This window comes from Carassius carassius, chromosome 47 (genome assembly GCF_963082965.1).
Source record: "Carassius carassius chromosome 47, fCarCar2.1, whole genome shotgun sequence".
Taxonomy (NCBI): Eukaryota; Metazoa; Chordata; class Actinopteri; order Cypriniformes; family Cyprinidae; genus Carassius; species Carassius carassius.
Window position 1 is genome coordinate 12,967,204 of NC_081801.1, and position 23,622 is coordinate 12,990,825.

Consider the following 23,622-nt stretch of genomic DNA (forward strand, 5'->3'; position numbering starts at 1 on the left):
GGGCTTCACCCCGAGGTGGTGAAGTAGATATGGAGAGTTTTTGGACCTCTTTGCGACTCAAGAGATATCGTAATGTCCCCTCTGTTTCTCTCTAGTTCATTCAGCTCCTCTGGGACTGGAAGCTATGGTACAGACCAGGCTGAGGCTTCATCTGTACGCCTGTCCCCCTATTACTCTGCTACCGGGAGTTCTGGCGAGAGTACGCCGGGACGGGGTCTGTCTTCTATTACTAGCCCCGTTCTGGTCGGGCCCGTTATGGCTCGCAGATCTGATCTCTCTCCTTGACGGCTCTCCATGGGAGATTCCGATCAGGACAGATCTACTCTCTCAGGCGCAGGGCAACATAATTCACCCTCGACCGGAGTTGTGGAAGTTGTGGGTGTGGCCCCTGAGGGGGCACAGTTCATATCTTCCGGTCTCTCAACCGAGGTTGTTGAGACCCTCCTCCAATCCATAGCTCCCTCTACGAGGAAACTGTACGCCCTGAGGTGGAAGCTCTTCACCTCATAGTGCAGAGACCGCCAGCTTGACACTGTTAACTGCCCAGTTGGTACAGTTCTTGAGTTTCTCCAAGCTAGGCTCTCTGTGAGGTTTACTCATTCCACCTTAAAGGTGTACGTGGCGGCCATAGCTGCTTACCACGTCCCTTTCAACGGTCATTAAGTGGGAATACACCCCCTAGTTACACGTTTCCTCCGCGGTGCACTGAGGCTGAGACCTCCAGTACGGTCCCGTATTCCCCCGTGGGACTTGGTTGTGGTGTTAGAGGCTCTCTGTAAAGCTCCATTCAAGCCAATTCAAGATATATCAGATAGACATCAGTGCCCGGTTGCATGAAACTCCTTAAGCTAAGAAATCCCATAGATATAAGGTTAAGGGTACCCTTAGTGAAACTTGGGTTGCAAGAAAAAATCCTAAGGGTTTCCTTAAGGAACTTAAGGCTGTTATTAAGTTTTTCCCCTTAATTATCTAAGTGTTCCCTTAAGCATTGCTACAAAGTCCTTAGTGACCATTTCACCTTAATAAATTTAAGGGACCAAAACAGCTCCCTTAAGTCAACTTAAACTCAAAATACGATTGCTGATTTAGTGTTAATTGAAGAGGAGGAAATACCAAGGCGTGTTTTTAATGATCGTAATAATCCCTTGGAGACGATGAATGGTTGATGAAAGGCTGAAAAGTATTATTATTATTATTATAACCACTTACGAAAACAATAATTGCCTTTTCGTCCTCTGTCCAGTTTGGTTTACGTTTTTTTATTTTCTGTTATGTTTGTACTCTCCATAGCAAAAATACATTAATACAAGTGTGATTTTAGCAAAGGTTTGGCTTTGTGGTTCGTTATGTTCTGTTTACTGTTAGAGGTAGTAACTATAGCAACTGCGGCGATCTTTGCCGTATGTTGTCAGAAACTACAGTGAAACGCTTAGTATAAACACTTAGGTAAGGGTGACAGTTAAGAGGTTTCTTGCAACGCTCTTAATGAAATCCCTTACCTCAGGGATTTTTTCTCCCTCAGGGAAACCCTCACTTAAGGAGTTTCATGCAACCGGGCACTGACCCTTAAGACTACCCTGTTACTGGCTATTACTTCTCTAAAGAGAGTTGGAGATCTTCAGGCCCCTTCGGTGGCCCCTACCTACTTAGACTTTGCCCCTGGTATGGCCAAAGCATTCTTATACCCTCGAGCGGGTTATGTTCCTAAAGTTCCCTCTGTTACTCCACAACCCATAGTACTGCAGGCCTTCTGCCCTCCTCCCTTTTGGGAGCCAGACCAGGAGAAGCTAAACTTTATGTGTCCAGTTTGAGCGCTGGACGCATATGTCCACAGAGCTGCCCTGTGGAGAAAATCTGACCAATTGCTTGTTTGCTATGGTCTTCCTAAAAAGGGTTTTCCTGCCTCTAAGCAGACCCTTAGTTGTTGGATAGTCGAGGCTATCAACGTATCCTTGAGTCCTCTGGTCTTCCCCTTCCTTTGGGAGCCAAGGCTCACTCCACTCGGGGTATGGCTGCCTCTAAGGCCTCTCTAGCAGGTGTGTCCCTCTTGGACATCTGCAACGCTGCGGGATCATCCACGCCCTCTACATTTGCCAGATTTTATGACCTTGATATGCGAGCCACTCCGGGCTCTTCTGTTCTCTCGTCTTAGCTGTGCTCTTCGGATACATACTAGGCAGGGATTTGGAAGTCTGGCAGCGTGGGCACATCGTTCCCCAAAGCGCTTGACGCAGCTCGAGTTCCTGAAAAAGGAACGTCTCAAGGTTACGAATGTAACCTCTGCGTCGCAGAGCCATACTCCCTGCATCCCTGCCGGCGCTTGCTTCCCTACTCGAAGCTGAAGCCAGCTGCGTGGCAGGTGTCTTTATAGCTTCCTGGTCGCTACGTCACCCCGCCCGTGACGTCATGCCCTTCCATTGGAAAGATTGCACACGATATTCAGAGTCGGTCTCGTCAGGGACGTTCCCCCCAAAGCGCTTGACGCAGCGTCTCGTTCCTTCAAGGAACCAGGGTTACATTCATAACCTTGAGACGTTTTTATGCTTTATGTGGTTTTCTGTGATTCGGTGTTGTGAACTATCCTGATTTAAATACATGATCCAGCTAAAGCCATCTAGCTGGCAAACACAGATAAATTGACAAAACTGAGAATGATTTGTGATATTCTTAGAAGCATCAGTCTGAATGGTTTGAAAATGACAAAATCACAATCTTTTTTTTCCTGCAAACATGTTTATGAATCATTGAGGTAAATTATAGTTGTAAAATTTCCAGTTTATGCTAATTATAAACCTAGTAATTTGCTGTAAATATAACAATAAAACAAACACAGTACCATTCAACTGTATTTGTAATTTGGGGTCAGTAAGGTTTATGAAAAACTTGGGCCCACCAAGGTTGCAATTATTTTATTTAAAAAATAAAATAAAAAAATAAAGTAAAAATAGTAATGCTGTAAAACAATATTACAATTTAAAATAACGGTTCCCTATTTTACTATATTTTAAAATCTAACATTTTCCTGTGATGGCAAAGCTGAATTTTCAGTAGCCATTACTCCAGTCTTCAGTGTCATGTGAAATTCTAATATGCTGATTTGGCGTTTGATTATGTATCCTTGCTGACAAAAAAAGGATTAATTTCTTAAAATTTTAGTAACCCTCTTCATTTGAATGGTTGGATTTTGGCCCCCTCAAAAAAAATAATAAATAATAATAATAAAATAAATAAATAAAATACATGTAAATGTAAAATGTAAAAAAAAACAAAAAAACTAATGGAAAAATCAGTGGAAAAATCAAGAGGGCAACAACAAAACTATTGGCTCGATTTGGCCAGCAGAATTTTTTTGAACCCCTTGAATACTTTGAAAAATGCCGCCAATTACTTCAGACGCCAACATCCTTATGGCACCAAATGAGAAAGAGAAAAAATTTGGATTAATGTGTTTTGCTCCCTAGCGAAATACGTTCCCAGAGTATAATAAGTGCATTTCAGGGAGGTCTGCAGAGCTTTACGTTAATATGACTGATCAATTCTAATGACTCTCTACTTGGACAAAGTGTTTAGCCATCATCATCTCATGTTCCTTAGAGAGCGTCTGAGATGGAGAGTACACATTCTGCCATTACCCATTTTACAAACACATTAAAGCTGAGTGGGCTCATAGGTAAGAGAGGACAGTGAAGGGAGCGAAAGGTTCAGATCTTGGTAGTAAACCTAAACTTTTATCATCTATCTAACCAACTACAATGGACGGCCTTTTGTAGGAACACATTTTTAAAGAATACCAGGAATTTTTGCTTTGAGGACACTTGCTCCTGAAGGAAAGAATGTCCATTCTTCTAAATGTAATGGTCGAGCAGTCATACCAAGTTGCATGGATCCCTTTTGAAAAGGACAAGCCTTAGATTTTTAGGGCTGGCAATGGCTCAGGGAAGATTTGAAGTCAAACAAATGGAGTAAATGCTGAAGGCTGCCAGGGAGCTTTGAATCAATGGGGAAGAAATCTCCAGACACAGCCCCCTAACCATTCCTCCTGACCTTTAGACCGCTTTAAGTCAATCAGATGCCATGGCAACCCATGCAGCCAGATCCAAGAGCTATTCTAGAGGAGGGGGTTAGCTATGCTTTCCAGCCCACCCACATAGTCTCACATTAGTGTCAAGCACCGTCTGGATCATGAGCATGGAGTTTGAGTAGGACCAGAAGGGGGCAAAGCTCACCGTCATGGCCGGAGTTGAGGAGATGTTCTCCTAGGTCACAGCCGAACACCCTCTCCCTGAGGATACCTCTTTGCTTCAGCTTCTGCTTGGTCGGCCTGGACTTCATGAATGTGCGCAGAAAAGTGATCAGTTTCCCGTGTTTCTTGGACACTGAAAGACAAAATGAAAATACGCATATTTAAATACATTTTCACGTCAAAGAAAAACTGCACTATGAATCTCAAGCAGCGCAACAATAAATGACCCCAAGAAAATCCTGTTTAACAAAAGGCCAGTGCCAGCCACATCATGTCAGTGAGCCAAGATCTTATAAAATGAAGAAAGCAAATGCACTTGGTTGTGTAAGAATAATGGTTTATGCATTAACCTTGTTCGTTTACTGAAGGTATTTCCCAAATCCTACATTGTAAGCTGTTTTGTCAACCAAGCAGAATTATTAATTCACTCAAATTCCTCTGAGGGACCTACATCCTCCATCTCTGGGTGTTTGTTCCACATTTGGTAGAGCAAATTCAAACCACTTCATTCTCTATGGATCAATGCAACTGTTATAGAGGCACAAGTACAGTAGCATATAATCAACTATACACTTTACAAGTTTAATTTAAAAGCTCAGCACTGGAAGTGTCTCACCATACAACATCTGTGAAAGTCATCTTATGAAAGAAAGAAATGTTTCCTTTCATTTAATTTTTTAATGAGGCCAAGCAGGAAGGACGACTCAAGCTGTTTGGTCTTCGGAGCAGCTTGCGTTGTCATCACACCCTGACACTAACCACCATGCCCCCCAAAAATTATTTCAGCAGCCTGACTTAGAATTATCATGAGAATATCTTGGACGATACAGAGGAAAAGTATCAAGAGAGAAATTCCAAGGATTTGACAGGGACACACAAACACACCAAATTAATTACACTGGATTTGCTATAAAACCCTGAGTCCTGTATTGCAATTGCTCATTTAACTTGGATTGTTTTCAATGTTCCTCATAAAATATTAGCAAGCTTAAATATTCCGAACCAAATAACTGTTTGCATAATGAAGCTGTATGAATCAGCAAACAATCTGTTGCCGGAAACAACTTCAGAGCTGTTACAAATGCAGCTGGGAATCCTGAAAACCACAAACTGGTCCATCTGTGTTTGTTTGTGGGCACATTTGGTGGATTTAGCAGGAGAAAATGATTAGCAAAATAAATTGCAAATATTACACTTGTTTATTTTAACAGTTTAACTCCCTGGTGATTTTAAGGATGTGTGATTCTTTGCACGCTGAAACCACAGTGAACGTGGCAAGGGGACATCTGCCAGCTGTGATCTCATCTGTTTCTTTGTGTGTCTTTACCTTTTAAAAAGGTACACATAATACGTTTTTCATTTTTTCCCTCCAAATCAACTCTCACAACATGAGTTCCAATGGCTTGCCCAAATTTTTTTTAATAAAATTACTTAATAAAAACACAAATATAACTTGCTACACAAATCAGAATACACAAAATCTACTGAGAAAGGCAATTAGAAAACAAAAGTCTTAAAATAATGTTAGTCAATAAAATGCATTCACCACAAATTAACACTGAGCAAATTTCATTTTATTGTTTTCAACAGTGCAAATGATTAAACCCTAATTCACACAAATTTGGCAATAGAAAGCACTTCAGTCGCATCCAGAAGTCTGAGATAGTTAAGCAACTTTATTGGCACTAAAAGTGCAACTTACCTCAATATAAAATATCCATGAAAAAAAGCAAAATAATGGTGTATTCTTAAGTTTGCCAGGCAGCAGCTGCTGTGGAGCGCTCCAGACACAACAGTGAAGGATCATCACACTCTCCCTGCCAGCCGGTAAAAGCTAATAGTCAGCATGCATTTTTTCTGCTTTCCTTTTCCCTCCTCTCTTTCCTTTCGGACTTTGTCCAGCCCCTAATATCAACTTTCAACAGCCCTGGCTTCTAACTGCAGAGATCGGGGTGTGAGCAGCCATGGAACCCAGAGAACAAGAGTTTCAGCCTGCAGGCTGTTGCATTTACCAGATATCCACTATCGAGTGATGAATGTGCTTTGAAAGACACTGGTAGTACAACACAGCAGTCTCCTGTGATGTTCCATTTAGGCTAAAGTTTACAACAAGGCAAGAACTCAGACAAAAATAAATATAGCTCATTTTACTACACCAATAGCACAAAAACAATGCACTCTTTCTAAAGAAACTCACTGATAGCCAAGCCCATGTACCATTCAGATTTACAACCCAGACATGGTACAGCCATAAGGAAATGACAAAGACAACCCTCTCTGCACTCTAAAGCAACACGTTTGTGGCAAAACTGTCAAACAACACAAATATATGTGCTTTGCAAGGTAATGCTGACCCAGTGATGTTAATTGGACAGATCTGTGATATAAGTTGCAATAAAAAAGACAAAAATGTAAAAGTTTGGGGCGTTTATAGACATTTTTCATATCTTCATTATAACTTTTGAACAGATTAATGCATTGTTGATAAATTACAGCATTAATCTCCTTAAAAAACAACATATAGTCCCCAAACTTTTTAAAGGTAGTGTGCATACACAATAATACTACTACTACTAATAAAACAAAAACACTAAAACCATTATGAGAGTTAACAGAATGTGCATGATTAAAACAAACAACAAGAAACCAGTCTCCCAACCCAACAGCTAACAGGAGTTTGTATAAAAGTCTCTGTTTTCAGAACAGACCAGTAAGGAAGTACACAATCCCCTGTAGGACAAACGGACACATATTGCTATGTTAACCTTATTAAGTTTGTCTCTCATTCTCTCACAGTTCCTTCCAGCTGTCTTGGCTTGTTCACAGAGGCAGCTGCCCTTTACTCCACTGAGAGGAAGACACTGTTGCCCCACAAGGAAGTTAGGAAGTGAGAGGGAGCTATGGGAGCTACATCTGGAGCAGCACCTGCTACAGCTCAGAATAAGGGAATTAAATAAATACAGCTTAGTCTGTGAATGTGAAAGCATAAGAAATTACTATACTTCAGGCATTATCAGAACATACTGTACAATATGCCCTATTCCTGCTTGAAACCTTGGTAAATAAAACATTACAGCAACCTTTATCACCGTTACACCACCTGCATGATAGGACATTACGTGGTTAACCATTTACATGGGGAATTTTGCTTAATGAAGTGAATGATTCATAAAGCATTTAGTGTTGTTTGATAGGTGCTTGCTGCTCAGCTAAAGCTCTGCAGGGGAGCAGGGAGGTATGTTGAATTTGAGCATGTACAAAGGCAGTACACAAGAATATGTTTGAGTCACTATGGAGAGACCGTAGTTCATGTTGCCATTGGACAAAGATGTGATTATTTTATAACCTTTCCTATCCAGGGTCATGTAAATCAGCCCATGAGTGTGTTGCGAAATAACTTCACAATGAGGCTTTCTGGAAAATACAATGAGGTGCACTTGAAAGAGCAATGGAGCAGTGCCATAAACTGTCTCACAAGCTTCATTTCAAATACAGACAAATTACTGTAAGTATAGACATAGTTAAATAAGTAGAGATGCAATGATATTAAAATAATTATCAGTATCGGCTAGAATTTTCATGTTATGGATGACAAGCAAAAAATAACAGACATTTAAATTATATTCTATTTAGTCCGCATAAATTCAAAATAAAACACTAAAAACTAAAATCAATCAATTTATATGAATCATGATTTCAGACATTACAACATTATAGTACACAGTATGAAAATTTTAGATTTTGTTTTTGATTAATTTACAGTGCTTGTTTATTGGTGGCAAAGATCCTCTGAATGCAACAATATGGATGAGTATGTGTTTGTACAATGAAAATACAATACTGGCCAATATTTCCATACTATGGCTGATAAATAGCAGACTCTAAAATTCTATACTATTTAAATATATTTAAAAAATCTTCTTAATAAATGTATCTTATAAATTAATTACATTAGCATGTTTAAAGATTAATTTTAAGTGAGCATTTAATTATGGCAAAGATAATCTAAACGTGAAAATAGAGGAAATTAGCATGTACAATTAAATATCCAAAACTGGCCAATACTGATGATCTCTAATATTGTTTGACAGCCGATATACTGTCTACACATCATGCATTTCTACAAAAAGAGACAATCCATCAGTATTACAGTAAAATAAAATGCAAAAACATTGCTAAACAGAAACATGCATTCAAATGCAGGTCAAAAGAGAGAGAGTGCTATCAGGGTAAATATATAAGATAAAGGTCAAAGGGTCTCTCCACACTAGAGACACCAGAAGAGTGTTAAGTGGAAAAACAAGACTAAACTTTTTGTGCTTGCATCAAATATTCATATAGTTAACACATGATGTTAGGAAAGACCAGTGAAACTACGTTCTAAAGCTATGGAGTGCCAGTAGTGTTCAGAGCACTTGTGAGTGGCAGGCAACTGTGCAGAGATGCACAGGAGAGTTTGGGGTTAGTCCGTGTTAGACGTAGTACGTGGATAAACAGTTTGGTCTACCTGAGCTCAGCCTGTAGGGGTTTAATGGGTCGGGGACCCATGCACTGTCCTGCTTTAAACTTTCCATCTCCAAATCTGCATGCCGGGAGGAGAGAAGGGGAGAGGGAGGGAGGGAGGGACCCAGTTAGAGAACATGAGAACAACAGCTGCACATGCAGCTCTATCAGCTTAGCAGTCTTTCAGGAGAGTTTTCCCATCACTCCACATTTCATGTCCATTAGGAAAGTTTCACAACAGTTTTGAGGCTGCTATAAATGATAATAAACAAGATGGTGCAGTAAAATGCACATGAAGACACACTAGACTAAAATGGATAAGAGTGCTCGAAGATACAGTGCAAGAGAAATACTGTTTTATGATTCTGCCAAAGGACAACAATGCATGCAGGAAGAGGGTATGATAAAAAAAAAAAAACAGTGATAAAATGTGTGTGTGTGTGCGTGAGAAAAAGAGAGCATGAGATGGAGGGTGTGTGACTAAACAAAACAAACAAACAAAACAAAATGTAAAAAAAAAAAATGCCTTCGCCGATCCAAAAATAAAATATATATATATATATATATATATATATATATATATATATATATATCAATGCTCCATGAAGAAAAAAGTAATATGAGTTTGGAACGACATGAAGATGAGCACATTGACAGATTGTTTATTTTTGGGTGAACTAGTCCTATAAGTTAAAAAGGGAGATATTGGGGAGAGTATACAAGTACGCACAGGGTGGGAACAGACTCCAGGAGGCCGGCCGTAGACCAGAGCAGGGAGACACTGAGGAAGCAGTGGAGGAAGCATGGTCAAATAACACATCACACATGCATGCATGAAGTGCAAAGCAATGCAACATACATTCCAAATATCAGTAGAGTCAGTAGATTAAAAAACAGAGCTAAGCCCCAGCAAAAACCTTCTGCATAGTAAAAGCTTATAATATAAACTTTGTTAAAGTATAAAAGCACAAAGCAGAACAGCGCTGCATTGTTTACAGCCACCTGCTGTCAGAGAGTGAATTTGCATGTCATTCAGCCTGCTGCTGAATCTGTTGTTTTATGTAGCATAATTCCCCAAAGCCAAAGTCAGACCATTCTGTTTTTGATTCAGATTTTGAAATTATAAAGTTGAATTTAAATTATCTTTGTTTGGATAAAGATTAAAATGCAGTGGTTGCCTCTAGTTTTCAATGGCTACAGTTCTACCTGTAATACAGCAAAAACATCTTTTTGTACTCTGTATTTTTGTATATTGTAATTCTTTCTTAATTCTTTTGCTTAAAAATAAATATTTGTAAAAAAAAAAAAAAAAAAAAAAAAAAAAAAAGGATTCAGAATCGTCCATATATAATCAAGATCAGTGCATCTAGGGTTGTGCCAATAGACGATAGTATCGTGTATCGACGATCGTCAGAGATATCGACATAAGCAGAATTCTCTGTCGATAATCAAGACGATATTAGGCTCATTTTCCTATTAATGTATTAGATTATTGTAATAATAACTATTATTTTTTTTTATTAGGCTGCTTATTATAATTCGGCTTTTAAACTGCCCAGCTATTTCACTTAATTTCACTGCCCGCATTTCACACACACACCTCGCACGCGCAGGAGGATTACAGCATGTGGTCGTTGAAGTTGTAACGCTTTGACTCGGATAATTCGTTAAATCCATGAAATGAAAGAGATAGAAAACGACGAGTTGGTGTCCCACACATTTAATGGCTGGTAAACGGCAACGCGCTCTTCTCATACATGAGAGATTAACTCTTTCTTGGTGTCACAAATAAAGTAAAGACAAAATAATTAACAAGGCGGCAGAGCGAATTTATCATCCATAGTGCATGGTTCTCACATAGTCCTTTTCTTAAAGACTGATCACTTAACTTATAAAACACACTATGTGGTGATGACGTAGAAGGATTACGTGAGAACCACTATGGATAATAAGTTCAATCTGCCGCCTTGTTATTATTTTCATGCACACCGCACTATAATGTGATGCATGCAAAATACATAGTTTTGCCGTTACAAAGTCTCCATCCACAAACAGACGTACATTGTCTGCAGATATAAGGTATTTCATTGCACTTTAACAAGTAATCTAAATGGCCTATATACTGTATGTGCAATATATTAAACGAGCCCTCACTAACAGAGTTTAATGCCACAGTTATGTTAGACTGCATCTCATTCTTGTTTCTGTGGCGGTGCGTCGGTCTCATCATGAATCGCGCGGTCCGGAGCGCTGTATGACTGATGCATCAGTTCAATTCAACTTTACTACAAATATATCAACTTACCTGTTTTAAATACTTTATATTTAAATGTTCATTTATGCCCAATATTAGTGTTAAACTGTTGGACTTGAAATTAAATCTACTATTGATTTTCACCGTTGACTGATTTTGCAGAACCTTTAGACTGATAACTTCCCTGCGCAGATGCGGACATGCGATATGACAGTTGCATCCGACTATGTATGAACTAGCTGTTTTAAATACAGTATTTTTATATTTAACGTTAGTTAAATCAGTCAGTATGTTTGAAAGTATTTTTTTTTTGATTATTGGTGACTCCATAGGCTCTCTCTCTCGCACCTGCGCGGTTTAAAACACCCAATAGTTATGCTATGACAAGAACAAAGAGTCTCTCTCTTGCTCCACCCATGCTCGATAATATTGTGTATCGTTGATCTCACGGGCTGACGATATGACGATTTGAAAAATGACCATATCGCCCAACACTAAGTGCATCTCTACTGGACATCTTTGATCATTGTGCCTCACTTTTTTCTAAAAAAAAAAAAAAATAAACAAATAAATAATAATTCATTTTTGTGAACAATCCCTTTAACTCCAACATATCTATATTATATATTCCCATACTCTCAGTTAGGTCGCCATTGATACAATCAGCTGTGCCATTATTTAACAAATGTATATTCTTAAGTACTTTTCATATCAGTTACTTTAATACTTTTACTTAAGTGTTTTTCTTATAAGCAACTTCAACTTTCACTTGTCAATTTCCATAAAGGTATCTGTACCTTTACTGAAGTATGACAATTGGATACTTTATACAACAATTTCTGCAATGATATTACTCCCAAAAGACGATGTGTACCACAGAGCCCTAGCACCCACCCACTTAAAGCCAGCATTCTGATTGGTCCAATGAGTCATGATGATGATGATTCACCCCTCTGCGGATGCCAATAAGCATTGATTGATACACAATACGGCTAAAACCAAACAGAAACGGCTGCAGGAGATGGATAAGTTTTCAGACAGCTTGGCAGGCCAGTTAGTCCAAGTTATGATGTAAACTGACCTCTCATAAAGCAGTCCACATGGTCAACAGCCACTCCAAATATGACTAAATGTATTACGCTTGTTAGGATTGTGAAAGCTAGCAACAGTCCATTTGAGATTCTATTAATCATGTTGTTTCTTTTGACGTTTCAGTGCTTGGCCAGTGAGATATTCTGTAAATATAAGGAATAAATCGTACCATTCTGTACCACAGTGTGTGATGTACATTACAGGCACATACACACTCCCCAGCAAACCATTAGGAGTGAAAAGAGGCAAAGCGAACAACAGTGCAGATTCAACTACGAATGTAATAAATTAAGAAGGTCAAAGGGTTCCTTCATGAGGGAGAAAAAAAAAAGAATGCATACTGGGTGTGAACCACAAATTTTCCAATGCAGCGTGTTGGCGATGTGCTATGAAATCTGAAAACCTTGCATGTCTCATAACCAATTTGTTGAAATCTAAAGTGACACTTTCTTAAAAAGCAGCTGTGCCCTTCCCAAAAACGACAGGCTCTAAAACACCAAATAGCAGCTTGTAAGTTTTCTCTTCATGAAGATTTGAAGATCTGTGATTCACGCAACAGGACCCAGAGGCTCCACTCTGCACCTGGTCCAGTTCACTCAAGTACACACACCAAACAGATTCGATCCATGACTGATTCAACACATCACTTCTTGTACACTTTGTTCCAATCCACTCTCTCTCTCTCGCTCTCCAAACATGATTAACATCTCATTGCAAGACATGAGTAACAAGCTAGCCTTCAAAACCTGCATCTTTTCATGCCTCAGGAGGAATCTGAATGTATATGAACAGCAAGTGTGACCTTGCACTAGGTTTCCTGATGATGTTGTTTGTGTATGTGTGTGTTTTGTGGTACCTGGTTTTGGCACCGAGTTGGAAACAGACTGTGGAACCTTGTCATTTATCAGCTCCACACACTCGCTGGGAAAGAAGCCAACCTGTGAAGAGCAGAGAAGGTTTGAGAAAGCTCCTTCTTTTTTTGGAGACAGACATGCCAAGGCTTCATCATATCACTCTACGTTCTGCTCTGCTTCTGGTCATATTCAGAAAATGGCATGTTACTGTGTCATAACACAACATATAACTCTGCTAATACACTGTAATAATTCTTCAAGTGACAAACTACTAAGCTAATGAAAAAAGTAACTTTTGAAAATTCGGTGATACTGATAGATTACAATACAGTTTTTTGATCAAAACTAAATGCAGCCCTATATCATTTAATTAATGCTAATATTTTGAGCCCCTTAAGTGTTCGAGAAATGTACTGCACAGTAAAAACAGGCATCTATTAGTTGGCATATTCTTTCATGCTGCATCAGCACATCTAGAATGATGTGTAACTCATCTAGAAAGAGCTGAGAAAATAATTATATACACTAGTGTTCTGGGCCCGGTTCCCCAAAACGTTCTTATCGCTAAGTAGTTCTTAACCTATTCCTTAACCTCTCTCTTAACCTTATGGCACGGTTCCCGACACGTTCATACGCTAAGTATATCTTCTGTAAGTCACACTTTCGTAAGGTTGGTCTGGACCATTCGTAGCTCTCTCTTAGCGTTATTTGAGCTCATGACGCTACTGTACAGCAGTCTTTAGAAAACAGCGCAGCGAAGTACAAGTCAAACTATGGTATGTTGACAATTTTGTGGCTCAACAATGATTTTCTGTTATTTTTTAGGACTCATAATAAATTATGTTCGCAATGGATACAGGCCTATTTATGAAGTTGACTTTATGTGGTTACAGAACTAATAAGGTGGTAATTAGCCTAGGCTTTTTCGTAATGTAATTAAAGCGAATTGACAATCAATTTTTTGATAATTAAAATCTGGCAAACAATATGGCTCTAAATGGCTAAGATCTATAAATGGGTAATCATGGTGGTGTCCAGTAAGCGACCAACTATAGCAGCGATCCAACGTGTCCTTGTATTGAATCAAAGACGGAGCCGGACGCGGAGCCGTTTAGCCCATGTCAATTTTTTTTATTCGGCAAAACTTAAGCCCTTTTGACATTTTGCCTGACGTGGCTATATTAAAAAAAAATTCGCCTCCCAAGACAGCTCATTATGGAGCTGCTGGACCTTCTCAGACCTGCGCTTGCCGGGCTAAAGCAGCGGAATTTTGCTTTAAGCCCTGAAGCCCAGCGCTACGTTTTTTTTTTCTTTTTTGCTACAGAGATTCATCGAGGTCGTGGGAGAGGGCTACGGCCTAATCAAGACCTCAGTGTGGAGGTGCGTCCACACTGTCTCCAACACCCTTCTGCGCCGTGCCGGGGATTGCATCCTGGTGGATGGCACACTCATCCCTATCGCCAATCCATCAGTGATTGATCAGGCGTAGGCTACTCATCGCGAAAGGGAGACGCGGCCATAAACGTGCAGGTTATAGTGGACCATAAGGGTGTGATATCTGACCTGGTGGTCAGCAAAACTTCAAGTTCCTCTGACGAGAGGCTTTGTGCCCTTTTTTTACGTTGCTTCCCCAGCATATTCTGTAGCCTATCTAACTCTCTCTCTCTGTTCATTGTAGATAGGTTGCTTTTTATTAAAAACATAAACCAATTGCAATCAATACCGCATTAAACAGAAGTAACTGCAGCTGCTTGCCAATCAATTCTGATTGTAAAGTACCTTAGCATTAATATAAAAGTGTATTATATAATTTTTATAAGTCGTTAAACCCATGTCAAGAAGCGGCACCAGTGGCACAACGGGATAAGGAGGGTGGAAGATTAGCGAGGGATACCCGGTTCGTCTAACCGTCACAACATATCGTGTGAACATATTACTGACCATTTGATAATTTAATTTATAGTCTATATTTACTGATAACTTAAATTACGTTAAAATAAATGTTATTGTAATAATTTGAGGAATGTTTCATTTGCATAGAACGTGTTGTCTTTCTTAACGCTGTAATGCACCTTCATGTGAAGTGGAAAATCGATTCATGAGCAATCGATGCCAACTAATTCAGCACCCTGACTTTGGACAGCGCTCTTGTAACGTCGGACGTAAGAGGCAGCGTGCTAAGAAGCTTCCTAAGGGACACTTCGGGGAACACACTTAGAAACATCAACAACTTTGGTAAGATATATCTTTCGATGTCTTCTTAGCGCGCTAAGAGTGAACGTTATCGGGGAACCGGGCCCTGAATTTTAGGGGAATTTTTAAAAGACGCCTCAATCTCACTCTTTCTATTCTGATGCATTAAAATATGTAATTTAAATCTGCGACAGCAAAGTTAAATTTTTTGCAGCTATTACGCCAGTCTTCAGAGATCAATCAAATATGCTGATTTGGTATCATCAATGTTCAAAACAGCTGTTTTCCTTATTATTTCTGTGGAAATCATGATACATTATTTTAGGATTCTTTGATGCAAGTTCCAAATAATAACACTTATTTGAAGTATATATATCTTATTGACTCCAACTTGAATTGTGCTGTATGTAAACTTAAGTTTGGGTCAGTGTTATATTGCCACAGAAAATATTACATTAACTGATTTTTGCATTTTTGCATGATTGCAATTTTCTGTGATACATTTTACATTGTTCTTGCTAATTATGAACATTTGATAACAGGACAATAAGGGATGCCAGGAGAAAGTTTCAGCATTTTTTAATATGAATATTTGGCTTTCATATCAAGGAAAAAATCTCTGAAAACCAGGCTTATATATTTCAAGGCCGTCTGACTTGTAAATCGGCAGATAAAAGGACCTGAAAGAAGATTCAAAGTTCAGCAGTCTCTCTTTCACCAACATGAACAAACTAAAAGGACACAATGAGCCAAATGTACAAGCTTACCATGTTTTACGACCTAAAATTGTATTTTATCATTCTATCACCTACTAACCAACTGCAGATTTATGAATCTATGACATGAATTAAGTTCATGACAAAAAGACAAGGTTTTCTGTAACATGAGCTTATCTTGCAGAAAACATTAACCATGCCTATTAGTATAACATTGACTTTGTGACCAATCACAGACCTCTTCTACACTAGAGCTTGATTATGACTCTGACGTCCCCTGAGACCCTGCTGACATCAGTGTGTGCTGCTTCAGTGTGTGGTGACAGCCGGCATTGCTGTGCACTGTTTTCCCATGCAGACAGATGCTGGCTACCCGACCCAGCTATAGCCTGCCAGAGCTCAGTGTCAGACTGCCCCCCGATGGATCCAGCACACATCTGCCACCATGAACCGGTCTCCCTACAAAGGCCCTAGCTGTGACTCTCTGGAGAAGCCCTGAATACCAACAGGGCCAAAAAAAGGCGGCAATGCTGGGCATATGCTTCTGAGGCAATAGGAGATCACAGTTCGGCAAGTTGGCAGAAGTGACTCACGGGTGCATCTATGTACTTTTTTTTAAACGTAACTTAAAAGCACTCAACTGTCAGATGCTCCAGAGGGACTTTACCTGCAATTTCTAAACTGCCATGAACACTTGAAATAGAGGGCTAAATCACACGAAACAAACCTGAAAACCATGTTTTCCTCTCCACCAGGTGGTGTCCTCTTTGGGTGGCATATCTATTACGGAAACAATATCCCCCACCTGAGAGACCGAGAAAGAGTTAGAAAGAAATCAAAAAGACTTCACAAAATAATCAAAATTAGCATGGCAGTCATAATTAATCTCTCTTTATTTTTATCTCAGTCACCTCAAATGATAGCTCATCAGCTGCCTGTGCAATATAGCGCTTGATCACGTGGGCTGCTGCGATAGCTGGAACATTTATGGATGACTCTTCATGCACCAGCAAGTGATTCCCTTTGTTGTCAACCTGAAGAAAGATATAAATGACACCCCAGCTAATGGCAACATTGAATATATGTTCAGTGAACATCCCTCATCCTCACTGATTATTCAAGTGAATTAATCAGCTATCTCTTCTCAAATGGTATCAAATCAGTACCTCCATCCATGTGAGGGCCGGCCCACAGTTGATCTTATTATCAGCAATCGCTGAGAGACGGGAGAGGTAAGCCATCAGCATCTGGGAAACTGCCTGTAGGGGGAAAGAGAGCGAGAGAGGGAGGGTTAAGCACTTCCAAAGGGGTCATTCTATAAATACAGAGTACTTTTACTGGGAGGTTAAAAAGCTCACATAAAACTAAGAACGAATTGTTTGAGATTGCATACTTTTTCATAGAATGGTAGGGTAAGTGTAAGGAATGCAGCTTTCTGTGTAGAAACTGTTTAGAATTTTAAACTTAAAAGATAAAGAAATAAAATCTACATATATTTCAAGTACGTACTGTAACTCAGCTGCATTTACATTTTTATACTCTCAGAAATAGGGCTGTCGCGGTTAAGAAATTTCCCCTGCGGTTATTATGGGTGGCTCAATAGCGCGATATGCGGTATTACGGGCGTTTTTTGTTTTTTTTATACATACCTAATTTATCCTGATTTTGCTGCATACACAGCTCTATCGTTGAGTTATGTAGCATATATTGTTGCTTTTTTAACTGACAGAGGGACACATTTTAAAACATTTTTGTTTATTGTTAAATGCCAAACAGCAACAAGAACATGCGTTTTCCAATAATTTTTTTTTTTAAAGAAATCAAAGAGTTCTAACATGTATTACACATATTTGCGTGCGACTTTGGATAGCAGCGGAAGTGTAGACTGATTATCGCGCCACCACTGGCCCACCAGGACAGTGGATTCACGTTGGAGTCGATGCACTCCTCATGCAGAAAGCGTGTGAGCTCGCTATCTGCTCACACTCTCTTGGGTATGGGCACTGACGCGGAGGTTGTATTTGTTACTTTCACGGCTGTATTTGACAGATTTCGCAAAGGCTTCAGCTATTCCTAACTGTCGTCCGGTCTCAGCTGTTCTTTTTGATGTTGCTCCGCGACCTGATGCTTGAGGGGACAGCTGCACTGGATGACAGGGGACACTCTAAAACGCTTACCGTGAAAAACGCTTAACATGGCTTAATGTACTAAGACCAAATGAGAGGAAAAGGCTTAACGTGTTATTAAACGTGTTGAATTCATATTCAGGGTTCATCTGATTTTTTGTAGATAGTATACTTTATTAATATGATGTTTAGTGAGTATGGTCTGTTAATATCACTGTATTAGTACATTAAACCACGTTAAGCATTTTAGAATGTCCCGATGACCTCAAATTAGATGTATTGTAAGACCACAGCCACAGCCTCATAAAAAAAAAAACTGAACACTGCAGTTGCCGCGGTTTCTGCGGTTGCTATCTTTCCTCTGCGGTTTGCTTGTCAATAGCGCGGTATTACAATATTGCGGTTATCGCGACAGCCCTACTCAGAAACAATGCTAGTCTCTTCAGTGAAATACGCTGTAAAGGGTTTGGTATAAATTTATTTGCGGCATAACAGTTACTGTTTATTGGAGTGTATGTTTGGTGACTGTGGCTACTTTAAAGGGCTGCAGTTGCAGTCTGAGATATAAAATGATCTGGATTATACTTCCGCATGGCTTGCATAAAACCTAATATAGCAGGAGGTGAGGTGACTGATGGACAGCCAGTCAACAAGAAAAAATAAGAGCTAGAGATTAAAATAAGCCAATGAAAGCCCATCAGAGTTTATTCACGATCCACAGAGCACTGATGGGATCTGATCCAGCTGAACGTATCCCAAGATCCACCCTCCTGTCAATTCCTTTCACAGACGTATGCTGGCAGACTCACCAAAATGTAAAACGAAGGCCAAAAGGGGCTCCAAAGGAAGCATAATTAGGTCAAAGAAGACCGAACAGACAGCTGTGAGAACTCTCATGCTCTATTAAACTTCATGTATCTCTAAAATCCAAGGCAACTCTGATGGGTTGAGTATACTAGAAAACAACATGAAGAATGTAGGTAAACAGAAAATGAACAGTGTTATTTAATGATACGGTCACTTGCTTCAGTTATTTGCCATGTTTTGTTCATGTGCTAATGAGGCTCATTTAATGCATAGGAAAAGCCTCATAATTAGTCTGTCCTTTGAGGTGTTGGTTCCTATAAATCAGAGCCAGTTAACCTTTTAAGATCATCTCAGGGCTTGTAATACCGAGTTCTCCTTACAAGATTCAGATGCATCTTTACCAAGATCTCTAAATTGCCTTTCTACAAATAAAACTGCACAATCCAACAGATGAAATATGACCTTGGAACTGTTTTCTTGCACTGGGAAGCTCAAAACACCTGATTACACACAAAACCATTGTGGGAGCTTCCACGTAGCAGCTCAGAGAGACTTCCATTACTTCAAAACATAATGAGTGGCATTATCAGCCCCTCAAATTTCAAAGCAGATCATTTTAGCTGTGAAAAAATGGCACAGTTCAAATATACAACTCTGTAAACAAATGTTATGTATGCCCACTACAGCAGGAAGAAGAGGTTTTTTCGAACACTACAAGGATATCCATCTGACGGTCTCTCATGGGATGCCATTAGGTGCTGTTAACCAGCCTCACTGAGCACTCACTCATCACAGATAACTAAAGCTGTTCTAAGAGGGGCATCTTGCAGGATAAGCACTGTTTATCCTGGGTATGAAAGGTTTGACCATTCTGCGTTTACAGGCAAGAGCCTAAAATGTCTCATTGGCCGCTAGTAAGTGATAAAAGAGAATCCTTTTCAGGGTCTTACCTCTGCTCTCTCCCTCAGGCTATCGAAACGGGGCAGCTCGGGGAGCTGGGAAAAGCGGCGGTCATAGATGCAGAGATGGAGATGCTTATCCAGGACTCGGAAATCTTCATAGCTTCGCCTCAACGTCCAGCTTCGTCCCTGCGGGCCGGTAAAAGAGGGCTGTAACTTACAAGGTAAACAAACAAGTGGTTGAATGTGTGTTGATGTTTGGTCTGCAGAGTAAATATGAGGGCTCAGTTCTTGGATAAACCTCATCTGGCCAGTGCAGCGACATGATGACCACACACAACAGCCACTTCAGAGCAGCCACATTACAGCTGTGTGTTCAATCCTGGACAAAGCAGCATTCAAAGCACCGAGGAGAGGGACAAGTGATCACACAAGGTTTTTTTTTTTTTTTTTTTACAGTAGAGCTAGATTTGCATTTCCTGAAGGAAATACTAATACTTCTAGATACAGAAAAGAATCCAGTTTTCAGGAAAAGTAATATATGGAACCACGTAACCCAGATTTTTGATAAATGCAAATTCCAATTCACTATGCATTCAGTGGGAGATTTCAAAACTGTATTATATAACTTCCAGAAAATTAGGAAGAAAACATATTGCATCAGGAGAAAGATATGTTAAGTATTGAGATTTCAACACTGGCTGAGTTTAAGCAGACGAGCTCTGGATTTTATCAGCTAAGATTAAATAAATTATAAAGGAATGTTACATTAAAAGGAAGCGGTAACATCATAACAGTGTGAGGTCAGTAAGATTGTTTTTTTGTTTGTTTGTTTGTTTTTTTGAAAGAAATTAATACTTTTATTTAGCAAGTATGACTTAAACCGATAAAAAAGTGACATTAAAGTAATTTATAATGTTACAAAAGATTTCCATTACAAATAAATGTTGTTCTTTTATACTTTCTCTTCATGAAAGAATCCTTAAAAATGCATCACAGTTTCCACAAAAATATGAAGCAGCTGAAAACAAACCATTTCCAAATTGATAATAATCAGAAATGTTTCTTGAGCAGCAAATGAGAATACAAGAATGATTTCTGAAGGATCAGGTGACACTGAAGACTGGAATAATGGCTGCTGAAAACTCACAATCACAGGAATAAATAACATTTTAAAATACATTGCAATGAAAACATTTTAAATTTATATTTCACAAAAGTACAGATTTACTGTATTGTTGAGCATAAGAGACTTCTTTTGAAAACATAAAAAAAATTATACCATGCTCAAACTTGATATACACCGAACATCAACTCAATCTGTACAAGAATGTCTCTGAAAAGGGCCAAATCTACAGAATTTGACTACATTACTGTCTTTTGTGGCTGCTGTGTAAAGCATCCGTCATTCTGACAATCCTGTGAAGTTTGACTAGGGCACATTGTGCACTGCTGCAGACCCACTGTTGACCACATTCGACCAATTCGATCTCTTAATTAAACAGCATATGTATGTATTAAGGTATTATATTCTATATACAGCAGAGACTGACATAGAGACTGACAAAAATAACTGCTTGCATTTCAAATAAATTTGTAAAATGTATTTTGTTTACTTCTACATATAAAGTAAAAATTCACCTGCCACTGGTGTGAAAATTAGGCTCAAAAATGTATTTTGGACCAGTGATAAGACTATAATGAACTGCATTCTCGCTAAATTTAAATTGTATAGATCTAGAATCTGTTCTAATGAGCCTCAAATCAATATGGATGCAAAGATGCACCCCAAGCCATTTGAAAATCGATAAAAATATGTAATGATGCAAGTCAGTTGAAATGTTAAACGTATCGCGTTCAATTTGTGTAGATGTTTTATGTGGTATAGTTTCACAAAGCTCGGACCAATCTGTTTCTGCTTCAAATTTTGAAACTATACAATTTTAATGCCTACAAAAATGGTTTGTTAGGGACTACAATGAGCTACTTCCCAGAAATATACATAAACCCCTTTCTGTGTTTGGTCTTCCTACAGACATTGTACTACCTGAACAATTGTTAAAACCTTCTGCACTTTTCTGCACTGTTAAAATATCTGCACTTTTCCCCTTCATTTCTTAAGCCTCCAAGCCACAGAGCCCATATTCACAGTAAATGGAAAACCTCAAATGTCTTTATTTTGACCTAAACACATCTCTCTGAATCAGAGCTAGGGTAAAAAGACCTTAAAAAAAATGCTAGTGTACTAGTGCGCACAAAGGGAAAACAAACAGTGTTGTTGAGCCTTCCTACTTCCAATGCATTTCATAGGGGGCCGAGTAGTGCATTTGTTAGGAAAAACTATAAAGAGAGTAGAACTAAAGTGCTTTTCCTGTGTGTCTGATCCCTGTCCATTCAGATGGCTCCTGGCCAAATCTGAACCCTCAGTAATTAACCTTTTTATTTTCTCCTTTATAAACACACAAGAGCAGTGCTGTGGGTTTGGACATCTTCTCACACACCAGGATGGAATGAGGTTTCAACACACAAACCAAGACTTCAGATATTTTTCCACTGACTTTTCAACCAGAGCTGCCAGTGCTCAAATCAAGTGCACAAGCAGCCAGCTGCTTGAATTCTGCACTAGATTAAAAGGGACAGTTCACTTAATGAAAAGAATCAATTTTAATTTTTTGCTTTAAGCTTTTTTTTTTGCCTATTTTTCTTGCTTTTGTAAAACAAGGACAGCTAAACTTTTGTAGCAACCAACTAAAGCCAAAAAGTAGGAGGTCTACATTACAAATTTATAAGCAACAGCTCATAGTTGGGCTTAATTTACAGCTTTACAGGGGCGTCTCAAGCAGATGATTTCATCTCTCCCTTTACTGTGAGAACCACTCTCTTACATTTGCAGATTGTTACTAGATTCTGCTAGACTTTAAAACTTGGCAATCTAAAAAGCAGTGCTCAATGGGCAAGACACTGAAAAAAGCCTGCAAGATGCAGTGAAACACACAAAAATGCTAATGTGTGTGTGGGTGTGGGTGGGTGTGTGTGTGTGCACAGACAAAAAAATATACAAGATATTCTATCATACCTGACAGTAGATATGAACCAAATACACAGGCTCTTTTGACTCCAGGCCATTCCGTGTCACTTCAGTCTGTTCATCTGCGAGGGTTAACTGTAGAGAAAGAGATGATGAAAGAAGGGATGAACAGAAAGTACAGTGCACTTTCTTTTTTTAGTGTGATCTGTAGGCTGCTGATGCTGAAAACACATAAGTCATCCATCATATCCTGTTGCTATTATGAGAAGCTTTGGTGCTATCAGTGGATAAATGACTAGCAGCGAAGCGTCTCTCTGTATTCAGGTGCAAAAGATGATTCCTCGGGTTAGAAGAGGTGTTAAATGATTTGTCACCAGATGGAGCATATTGCCCACAATTATGAATAATAAATACTGAAGCACAGAAAGTGAATCCAATGACAGACGACGCACAGACTGAACCATGCATGAAAAGCAGTCACTGATATTCTGATTAAATTTCTTCAGTACATCCTAGCTTTTAGAGGATAATCATTTCTAAGGCTTCATATTAATTGAAACAGCACATGGAATATTCATCAATATTTAATATTTTAGTATATTGCATTATATATACAAATAATAACAACTCTTATTAATATTACCATCATCAACATCAATAATGTACTATGACTAACTTATATCATTCATATAAAACATCCTCTTACCATGCTCAGCATATATTAACTCCGATATTACCCATTACATCATTTCAGGCTGTTCACACAATGACTCTGTGTAAGCGCGCGTACGTGTGTGTGTGTGTGTGTGTGTGTGTGTGTGTGAATGCCTCCACTGTTATGTGTTGTGTGAGTGACAAATTTCTGTTACTCATTTGAGTTTGTTCATACTGTGAGATGGGTGATGAC

General features: G+C 39.1%; 2 protein-coding genes across 7 annotated transcripts in view; one reads left to right on the plus strand and one right to left on the minus strand.

Annotated features, from left to right (window-relative positions):
- The window catches only part of LOC132130337 (rho GTPase-activating protein 32-like), a 107,592-nt gene that overhangs the window by 14,459 nt on the left and 69,511 nt on the right, over window positions 1-23,622 (minus strand). For 2 of the 6 annotated variants that reach the window (XM_059542018.1, XM_059542021.1), the window contains 9 exons: window positions 22,764-22,850; window positions 19,739-19,876; window positions 17,022-17,114; window positions 16,767-16,889; window positions 16,583-16,660; window positions 12,949-13,030; window positions 9,477-9,527; window positions 8,751-8,825; window positions 4,227-4,376 (listed from right to left, as the gene is read on the minus strand). In XM_059542018.1, the coding sequence (XP_059398001.1) occupies window positions 4,227-4,376; window positions 8,751-8,825; window positions 9,477-9,527; window positions 12,949-13,030; window positions 16,583-16,660; window positions 16,767-16,889; window positions 17,022-17,114; window positions 19,739-19,876; window positions 22,764-22,850 (877 nt within the window). Of the gene's footprint in view, window positions 1-4,226; window positions 4,377-5,945; window positions 6,679-7,008; window positions 7,032-8,750; window positions 8,826-9,476; window positions 9,528-12,948; window positions 13,031-16,582; window positions 16,661-16,766; window positions 16,890-17,021; window positions 17,115-19,738; window positions 19,877-22,763; window positions 22,851-23,622 lie in introns of those variants that run through there. The other 4 variants (XM_059542019.1, XM_059542020.1, XM_059542023.1 and 1 more) reach the window with 4 other exon arrangements.
- Window positions 1-23,622, plus strand: part of LOC132130338 (junctional adhesion molecule 3B-like) — a 328,210-nt gene that overhangs the window by 6,903 nt on the left and 297,685 nt on the right. The window lies entirely within an intron of this gene.